This window comes from Oratosquilla oratoria, chromosome 44, assembly GCF_046742065.1.
Source record: "Oratosquilla oratoria isolate Oo_2021 chromosome 44, ASM4674206v1, whole genome shotgun sequence".
Classification (NCBI taxonomy): domain Eukaryota; kingdom Metazoa; phylum Arthropoda; class Malacostraca; order Stomatopoda; family Squillidae; genus Oratosquilla; species Oratosquilla oratoria.
This window is the reverse complement of record NC_134820.1, coordinates 23302923-23313455: the sequence shown is the minus strand read 5'-3', so window position 1 is coordinate 23313455 and position 10533 is coordinate 23302923. Positions and strand designations below refer to the sequence as shown.

General features: G+C 38.2%; 1 protein-coding gene across 1 annotated transcript in view; it reads left to right on the top strand.

Moving 5' to 3' along the window:
• Positions 1–9812: 9812 nt before the first annotated feature.
• LOC143022171 (sodium/glucose cotransporter 4-like) overlaps positions 9813–10533 on the top strand; it is a 95990-nt gene continuing 95269 nt past the window's right edge. Inside the window, exon 1 of the mRNA XM_076180272.1 lies at positions 9813–10024. Within this exon, the coding sequence (XP_076036387.1) occupies positions 9890–10024 (135 nt within the window). The 5' untranslated portion in view covers positions 9813–9889. The remainder of the gene's footprint in view (positions 10025–10533) is intronic.

Below are 10533 nucleotides of genomic sequence, written 5' to 3'. Positions count from 1 at the left end.
TTTTTCCAAATTCCATTATACTACACTTTTTAGTATTGAACTCCATCTCCCACTTCCTGCTCCATTCCCATACTTTATTGAGATCACTCTGTAGTGACTCACAATCTTCTTCCGTGTTCACTTTTTTTTAACAGTTTTGTATCATCTGCAAAGAAGCTCATATAACTTTCAATTTCTTCATCCATATTATTAATATATATAGCAAACATTATTGGGCCAGAACTGTTCCTTGTGGAACACCACTTATTACTTCATCCCAATTTGAGTGTTTGTCTCTTATCACTACTCTCATTTTTCTTTCTTGCAAAAACTCTTCCATCCATTTAAGCAATTTGCCCTGTATTCCTCCTTCAATTTCTAATTTCTTAAGCAACTTCTTATGTGGTACTTTGTCAAAAGCTTTTTTAGGTCTAGAAATACACAATCAGCCCATCCATCTCTTTCTTGTATTATATCTATTAGCCTTGAATAGAAGCATATTAAATTGGTGACGCATGATCGTCCTTGTCTGAATCCAAATTGCCTTGGATTTAGCACGTTTTTTTTCTAAATATTTTACCCATCTACTTTTGATTATTCTTTCACAAATTTTTGCTATTGTACTTGTTAGAGAGACTGGTCTATAGTTGGTAGGGTCTTCTTTATTTCCCCCTGTATATATAGGTACTATATTTGTTTTTTGTTTTTTTTAATCTTTTGGAACTTTTCCTTTTTTCAAGGAACTGTTTATTATGCTATGTATTATGTCTGCCAGTTCATTCCTGCATTCTTTCAAAATCCAGTTTGCTATTTCACCTGGTCCATGCGATTTTCTGACATCAAGATTACACAAGTGTTTCATTATTTAATTCTTTGTTACTTCTATTTCTTTCATAGGGGGGGACTTTCTCTTTCCATTCGATCTCTCCAGGTTGTATGTTCTCCCTTGTAAACACCGATTTAAAATGCTTGTTCATAATTTCTGCCATTTCTATTTCCTCTGTGTATTCAACTCCTCCTTCTCTTAATTTCTCTAAATCTTGTTTGCTTTTTCAGTTTGTTGTTTACAAATCTGTAAAATAGTTTTGGTTGATTTTTACATTTTTCTATGACATCTTTTTCATATTTTCTCTTTTTCTCTCTGCACACTTGTACATATTAATTTCTATAACAGGTATATATTTTCCATTTTACAGGTCTTTTGTATTTCTTCTATTTGGTCCAAACTTTATCTCTTTTGTCTTTCAACTTCCTACAACTTTTGCTGTACCAGCACTTTACATATTCTTTTTCTTGCTTTTGTCTTGGGACATACTTTTCCTCTCCTTTTTTTTTTTTTTTTTTTTATAAATTTTTGTCAAAATATTCCATTTCTCTTCCACTGTTGTTTCCTCTTTGTATATTCTTTCCCATTTTTCTTTTTGAAAGAATTCTCTTATTTCATCAAAATTTGTTTTTTCATACATCAATCTTCCTTTTCTATATTGTTCATTTCTTTTCATGATTTTTTTCTCATTTAGTTCCAGTTCAATCAATATGTGGTCACTTTTACTTATTGGAGTTTTATATTCAATATTTTCCACTATTTTAGGTTCTGATGTGATTATTAGGTCCAGCCTCGATGGTTCTTCTTCATTTCTATACCTAGTGTTCTCTTGAATCCATTGTGTCATTGTATGGTCAATAATCATCTCGAGTAGAACATTTCCCCATGAGTCGTCTCCACCCTTTACTGTCATCTCTTCCCAGCAGACTTCTTTGCAATTGAAGTCGCCCATCATAACTATTCTTCCTCCATCTTCCATTATCTTATTTAATGTTATCCTTGTGTCTTCTAATATACTTTTATGTTCACTCTCTTCCCACGAGGCTGTATTAGGAGGCACATAATTTATTACAAACTTTCTGCGCTTCTTATCTCTGTCTTCCACTTCGATCATAATCATCTCTACTGTATTCTTTCCATATGTGACACACCTCATGTTTATATCCTTCTTAGTCAGGAACATAACTCCACCCCCTTGTTTTGTGTATTTGTTTCTAATCCAATAATTATATGCATCATGTTCCACACTGTTGGGTGGTAGTGGACCTTTTTATTTTGTCCCTACAATTCCCATTATGTCCGGTTCTTTTTCCTTCAGATAATCATTCAGCTCATTCAATCCTGTTATTAATCCACCTATATTTGTGTAAGACACTCTTAATTTTCTGCTACTTCCACTGTATTTTCTGTTTCCCTTTTGTTTTTCTCTGGTATGTCCCATTTCCTCACTTTCATATTCACTACTCTCCAATAGAATTTCTCTTTTTCTGACTCTGTTCTGTTCTCTTTTTTTCCTTAGCTTGTTGTCTTTTCATTTTTTCTTCCTCTCTTTCCTCTTTATTCATTTCTCTTTTTATCCATACCTTTTTATATTATTCACTGTTTGCTTGTTTCCCTGTTTTTGCTAAGATATTCTCTGCTGTCGTTTGTGACCTGAATTTAATCTAAATTGGTCTGGTCTTATCTGTACTATATTTCCCGAGCCTTACATTTCTTCAATTTTTTTTCATGATTTTAGGTTCATCTTCCTGAACTAATTATAGTAAACTGCTTACTTTTTCATTTTCCTCTTTGATTCTTGTGGTTCTATTTAGATTATACTTTTCTTCCATTCCTAATATAATTATACATTTCTTTTTATCTGCTAAGTCTCTTACTATATTCCCCTTCTGTCTCATCACTTTAATGACTGTGTCTTCAGTTTGTTCTTTCATCTATTGTTTTACTATGTCATTAAATGCAATTTTGCTGTTCTCTTGGATTTTTTGTTCCAACCTTGTGCTTCTTTTGCTATGGACTCTTTATCCTCTTTGTTATTCTTCTTTAATTCCTCATTCTCATGTTTTACTTCTTTTAACTGTCTTTTTAATACTTCTATTTCTTTAGTTAGTTTTTGGTTCACCTTCTCTAATTCTTGCAATATTTCATCTCTCTGCGTGACCGTGATTTCACCGAACCTATCCTCCCAAGGTTTGACAATTTTCTCAATTTTTTCTTCTAGGCTTGCTAATCGGGGAGGGTTGGCATCCTCCCCCACATTAAATCCTTGGAAATTGTTATCTTCACTTTCCATTGTGCTGCTCTTATCTATATTTCTAATCTTTACATTTTTGTTAGTCCCTTCATCGTCACTAAATTGACGTTTGTTTATATGGCGTCTGCCTGCCTGGACCAAGTCCTCTCCTTCCTCATTTCCTTCCATTTCCCTCAGTAATCCCTCCCCTTCTCCTTTTTCCTCACTTTCCCACTACACCACGAGCTTTCCCCTTCCCTGTAAATACAAAAAGGTACTTCCTTGACTTTGAGATCCACGAAAATTTCACTTTTTCTTCGGAGCTCCAATCTTCGCCGTCAATCCGACGAATGTGTGTGTGTGTGTGTGTCTATTTGTGTGTGTGTGCGTGCGTATAAGCATCTATGCGTGCGTACGCGTGCACATGTGTTTGTGTATGTGCGTGCGTGTGTGCATCTATGCATGGTTGTTTCAGTTCGTGTATGTGTGTGCGTGTGTATATATATACATATATGAGACCTATTGGCCCACTGTCGGAGAATGAGATAAGATGGACAGAAAAACTGTATATTTCGACCGCTATCTGTGATCCTATTCAGCAGAATGTTACATGGCGATGAGTGCGATAGTATATATCTAAGAGTAATGCATTTCAAGAGCGGAAAAACGGGTGGGGGACTCCGATTATATGTCCTTGGTAAGGTCGGGACGAATGTTGAATAATGGTGAGGTCAAGTCCTCCTGCTTTTGAGATGGATTTCTTTGCAGTCATCCAAGTTATGCATTCTGGGGACTACTGACCTTTGGAGGCATTAAGATTAGGAATATGTTTAATGAGGGAGGATTCAATAATTTTTCTTCGGAAACTGCAGTGGGATTTGTAGACGATGGCGGCATTATCCCAGTCCATTCGATGATCATCTTTGCTAGTTTGTAGGAACGCTGGAATTCTCTTGACCATATTTGATGGAGTTTTTATGTTCCTTAATTCTTGTTGTCAATTCTCTTCCTGTTTGGCCCCAGTACACTTCTTCACAGTCTTTACAAGTTAGTAACTCCGGGGTTGGTATCCACATTCGTCCTACAGTGTACGTTCACTACTTTCCTAAGAATACTGTTAGGATGAATGAATATCATGTTGATTGGTAGTGATTTGGAACACGCGTTAACTGACTCATTGTATGGTAATATGATGTTGTTATTATTCCAAATATAATTGTTATCGGGGTTAGGTGTCTTATGAAAGTTACTTTTAGCCTTTGTCTAGATATTGTGGGCTGCATATCCTTAAAGATCTTAGATATAGACCCGAAGCTACACTGCGTTTAACCCATTAAACTCTGATGACAGTCAAGATTCTTGTCATTTGGTCAAATAAAACAAAAAATCATAAAACAACAAAATCTTTGACCAAACACCAGAAACGCGAGCAGCGAGGACTAACGTCATATTTTTCTGGTGTTTGATCAAACATTTTGGTGTTTTATGATTTTTTGTTTTATTTGACCAAATGACAAGACATCTTGTCATCGGAGTTTAATGGATTAATGTTATCAGAGTGGTGGCTAAAAAAAAATGTAATTGCCGGAGTGGGTGGGCTTCTTGTGCACAGAAAAGAGCAATTGGTCCTGACACCTGATAACCAATATGCCCAGAAAAGGTATTTTACCCCCTTTTTCCCATTCCACCTTGAAATTTATGCTGTGTGCTAGTTCGTTTAATTTTTCAAAGACATTGAAATAACCCCATTTCTCATCCCTTATCTCATTCTCCGACGGTGGGTCAATAAGTCTCATTTTATAAATGTGCTACTACATATATATATATATATATATATATATATATATATATATATATATATAAGATTGAAGGTGAAAGAAGTAGACGAGGAGTAATGGGAGAATTTCACACCTTAACGTTTCGACCCGCAGGGTCTTGATCACAAAGCTATAACTTTCCATTTGTCGTCTTCTGTTGTATTCTCTCCATATTTCCTCTCTTCTATCACCTTTCGACATGTTGACTATATTATGATTTCACCTTCAATCTTATTTGTCATAATATAGTCAACATATATATATATATATATATATATATATATATATATATATATATATATATATGTGTGTGTGTGTGTGTGTGTGTGTGTGTGTGTGTGTGTGTGTGTGTGTGTGTGTGTGTGTTTACCTAATTGTATTTACCGAATTGTAGTATACAGGAAAAGAGCAACGCTCGCTGGGTCCCGTCTCCTATTCTCTATTTTTCTTTATCACGTCTAGCCTCAAATTCACGTACATTTATAATTTAACTTATATTCTTGATTTTCAATTACCATATTTAGATTTGAACTCATGAATTGTTTGAACTTGGCCTATATCACTTTCTAAGCTATTCCACATCTTTATGCAGTTATATGGAAAACTATATTTCTTCATGTCCTTAAACCACGTGGTCTTGCTTAATATATTTCAATGACCTCTTAAAGCCCTCCCATCTTTAATAAGGAAATCTCTTCTGTCAATTCAATCTGTCCCCTTTAGTGACCTATTTCTTAATATCCTTCAACCATGTGGTCTTCCTTAATATATTCCAATGACCTCTTAAAGCCCTCCTATCTTTAATAAGGAGATCTCTTCTGTCAATGCAATCTTTCCCCTTTAGTGACCTGAATATTGTAATCATATCACCGCTTGTTCTTCGTTGTTTCAAAGTTGGCAAACCCAGCGTTTTTAGTCTCTCCTCATGTCGTTTATCTGCTAGGCTGAAGACCAGACTGGTTGTTGTTCCTTGTATTCTCTCAATTTTGTTTATATCCCTCACTGTGTGGGAACCATACTTTTTCGTTGTCTCTTCATCCATACAATGGATCGCAAAACTAATCTTCTGTAGTATTCCTTATGTCTCTCCCACAATCCTACTGATATGTTTGCTAGGTGACTGGTTGTCTTTTATCAAGACTCCCAAATCTTTCTCCTCTTTTGCTTGTGTAATGGGTTCACTTTCCAAGGAATAGTTTAAGGATGGCCCTTTGCCACTATTGCCCTTTTCTAGTATTTTCCTTTTTTTTCTATTACTGAACTTCGTTTCCTATTCTTGATTCCATGTAAAAACAGTTTCTAGATCTTGTTGCAATATTCTACCGTACTCCTCGTTTTTCACTCCACTTATGATTTTCTGTCATCTGCAGACGTGTGGGCACAACTTGCTGTTTCTTTCATCATGTCAGTGACATAGACATAAAACATTATTGATGTAAGTACTAAGCCTTGTGGAACTCCGCTCTTCACTGCTTTCCATCTTGACATCTTATCATTTACTATTGTCCTCATGTAGGACAGTATCAAGAACATACGAAGTCGAATCATGACACCTTTGGAGGGCATAAACTGTCTTGTCACATCAGTCTGCGCAACTTTTTAACAAATTCAGACAATGATGCGTAAAAGCATTTCCCCCATTGATGTCACAAAACGAGGACAAGTGATGATAGAAAGGACAAAGGAATACTAAAGAAGACTGAAACAAAGGACTGGAAGCTGTTGACATTCAGAACGTTGTCACTCATCCCATTGTTTAGTCTACACTTGAGTGTTGTTTACGACTACACCGGTCATTAGGACTGGAAGCTGTTCACATTCAGAACGTTGTCACTCATCCCATTGTGTACAGTCTACACTTTATAGTGTTCTTTAAGAGGAATCTTTTTACAACGCCCGGTTGCGCTATGAATAAAACCGGGAGATTGGACACCGACGTTCTAAGCCATGATGCCACATATATCTCTTCTCCTTCCGCGCCCCTCAAATACCCTTACTAATAAACCTAATTTGCGCTAAAATTGGCTTCCTTTTCTCTGGGTTGTTTGAACACATTTAGGAAACCAACACAAATACAAAAGAAATAATAATGTCGGCCAACTCAGTTGCCATTTGTTCCGATGGTGGATTCTTCAGAGAGTATTTCTTGTTTAATGTTTACATGATCACGGCCGTACCCAAGGGAAGCAGGGGACAACTTCCTCCCTGGAATAATATTTTTAACTTCCATATTTCCTTGTAACTACTCTGCCAATAAACTCCCACAAACTACAGGTTCCTTCAGTGGGCACTGCTAGATCAGTGTATTTAAGGAAAATAATGTACCACGAGGGGGGTTATAAAAGAATAGTGTATGAGACATATCATAATATATGATATGAAAAATAATGTTCTTACATGTAGAATCCATATCCCCCCTCAGTATATATAAATGGTTGACTCCTATCTAAACCTCACTAATCCTTAGCCATTGACCTACATATGCTGCACTAGACAATCCTAGTACAATATTTCAAAATCCCTGACGCACTCAGTGACCTCAGAGGCCACAACAAAGTCCTTTTCGAGTGGCCAGTTGGACGCCTTCCTTGAGACGAACTTCTTTTTTTTTTCAAAATACTACCCCCGAACAAATCAGTTTTCTCCTTCCTGGCTGCTGTCCTTTTAGAAGGTTTGTGCCCAGATCTCCGTCCCTTTCTTGAGCGTGGTAAAATTATATGGCGACACCCACAGTCAGGGCCGGTGCCAGAAATTGAGGGGAGACCGTTTACTGCTTTCACCCCCCTTCCCCCACCCTCCGCATCTTGACGAACCCACAGGCCGGTAGATACTTTATGGGTTATAACTTTACCACGGTATAGATATTTATGTATATTACATTCTAAGTGCCGTGTATATATATATATATATATATATATATATATATATATATATATATAACATATATATATATATATATATATATATATATATATAAATATGAGAGTGTGGGTGGAGGAAGAATAAGCGAAGATGGACTGGAACTCCTTTATTGCTTATACGTTTCGACCATATGTAAATGTATACACCAAAAGGTCATTTCCACCAGGTTCCCGACAAGGGGAGGGGCAGGGGGGGGGCAATGCCCCGGGGCGGCACGTTTTTTTTTTTTATGGGGGGGGGAGGGGCGGCACTTTGGTGAAAAAGTAAAGCAAATTCCCCCTAATGTACTTTTAATGCATGATTTATTTATCTTGAGTTGTGTGTTTAATGGTGTGTGTATAAACGTTGTTTTGTGGATGAATGTTATATGTGAATCGTGCTAGTGACCATCAGATGTGGAAGGTGGTGTTGTGTGGGAGGGGGCGACACTTACCCATGTCGGGGTCCTGATTTCCACTCGTAGTAGTATTGTGTGTGTGTTCGTATTTCAACGTAGTTTTTCTAGTAATTGATAAAATGTTGGAAGATGGATATCGTCAGCAGCAGCTGAAGGCAACCGTTGGTGGAAAAATCGAATTTAGATACTTGCGAGAGGAGGAGGGAGGGAAGGAATCGCACCGATGCCATTTCGTGGGAATTTTCCACAAATTTGCGTGAGAAATTTGCTCACATGGGATGTTTTGTGAGCAAATTATATGTTGCAATGAACTTATTTGTGTATATGATAATTCCTTCTTTTTGTGGGAAAAATGTGGAAATCCAGATTTCTTAGTGAGAATTTTGTAGTAAAAAATCTCACTCATGCATTAGTGGGAACTGTCATAGATCACAGTGGCAACATTGGGAGGGAGGGAGGGAGGGAGAGAAGTCTGGATGGCGGTATCGACTCCTTTGACGGGGTTTCCCCCAACAAATACACTCTCATGTCTGTCGAACTGTGAGGATTGTATTCTGGCTCATCATGGACGATTTTATTCCGCTGGTGAATTGAGGAAGAGACATTGACCTCCAATGGGTTTAGGCTACTGGAAATGTGGGACTAAAGGAGAAGGAACAGCAGCATAACGTAGCGATTATATATCATACATGTTACTGGAGCAGTATGTTTTCAATGTGTGAAGATGATGATAATAATAATAATAATAATAATAATAATAATAATAATAATAATAATGATGATGATGATAATAAATAATAATGATAATAATAATAAATTATAATAATGATAATAAGTTTGTTTGGCAATGAATCAATATACATGAGGTGCAGATAATGAAAAGAACACAGTTCGAAATAACAATTACAATTGCCGAGGATAACACAAAAAAGCATGAAAGCTTATTTCTATTTCTACATTTGTCGAACGAAAAAAAGACGATGAAATACATCTTGGCTATATGATCAATGGATGTGTGTTGTAATGTAAAATGCCTGATGGTTTATTTTGTTCATTTCTCAATAGCTAGATTCTGTACCTACAGTAACATGTGGCGCGCTGGTTTCGACCTCGGTTCTCGAACCACGTGGCCTCACCTTCGATTTTCAGCAGCTGACGGCGCACCCAACGCCTCTTTCAAGCATGCGCGTGCACACACACACACACACACACACACACACACACACACACACACACACACACACACACACACACACACACACACACACACACACACACACACACACACACACACACACACACACACACACACACACACACACACACTCGGAGAGAAAGATTATGGCACCTATTGTAACTCGATGCATTTTGGCGTTAGCTCCATTGTTGAGGTCCAGTTATTGAAAAATCACACATTGGAACGAATTCCCGTACTATAATGCTTGTGCTTATCTACGGGCGCTCCGTGAGTGCTACACTCCTTAGCTGTGGTTATTTAACCAGGACCGTGCCAGGTCGGGTATTTTCGTGCTTGCTTGCTTGCTTGCTCGCTTGTTTTGCTTGGTTGCTTGATACGCGGGTGAGTTCGTACGTTCGTGCACGGCAGCGAGTTGCCAGCAACCACAGCGGTTGAAGACTTTCAGTTTCGTAGTGGCTGGCAGGCCGGGACGCGTTGGAGCAGGTAGTGTACATTGAGCCACGAGAGAGTGAGGAGCATGGCGAACGCGGAGCCAGAACGCCTTATCAAAGAGGAACCCGTGGAAACCATGGTCGGGAACACGATGCTCTCGCCACTCGACATAGGTGTGGTCAGCGTCTACTTCCTACTCGTCATGGGTGCCGGATTTTTCGTAAGTATCGTTTAGCTTAGAACATCGTCGGTTTTACCTCGGCGCCGATACCGGCAAACTAGACTTACTCGCCGGTGTCTGACGTCACCCTTGGGATGTAGTACGCCATCTCCCTCCTCCTCCTCCTCCTCCTCCTTTAGCACGGGTCTGAGAAATGCATGCACGTATCATGACGCATAATGCACTGCCATGTATAGTGTTCCAATTTGTATTGGAAGGGATGTCGAGGTACAGGAACAGATTTGATCATTCCGACTTCGCTCGCTCGCTCGATTACTCTTTTGGGAAACCGGGGTTTGGGCTGAGTCGCAAGAAGGTTTGTTAAGAACGTGGCGCTAAATTCGAAGTGAAGAGCTCATGCTTTCGTTGGGCGTGGGGGTTTGTGGTGATAAGAGACGCTAACATTCGAATGTGAATCAAGAAATTAAATCAATCGACGGGGCTATAGATCGTGTGAGTGTTTGCACACGTGTTCGGGAAACAGTGTCAATGTCACAGTATAGTTGTTG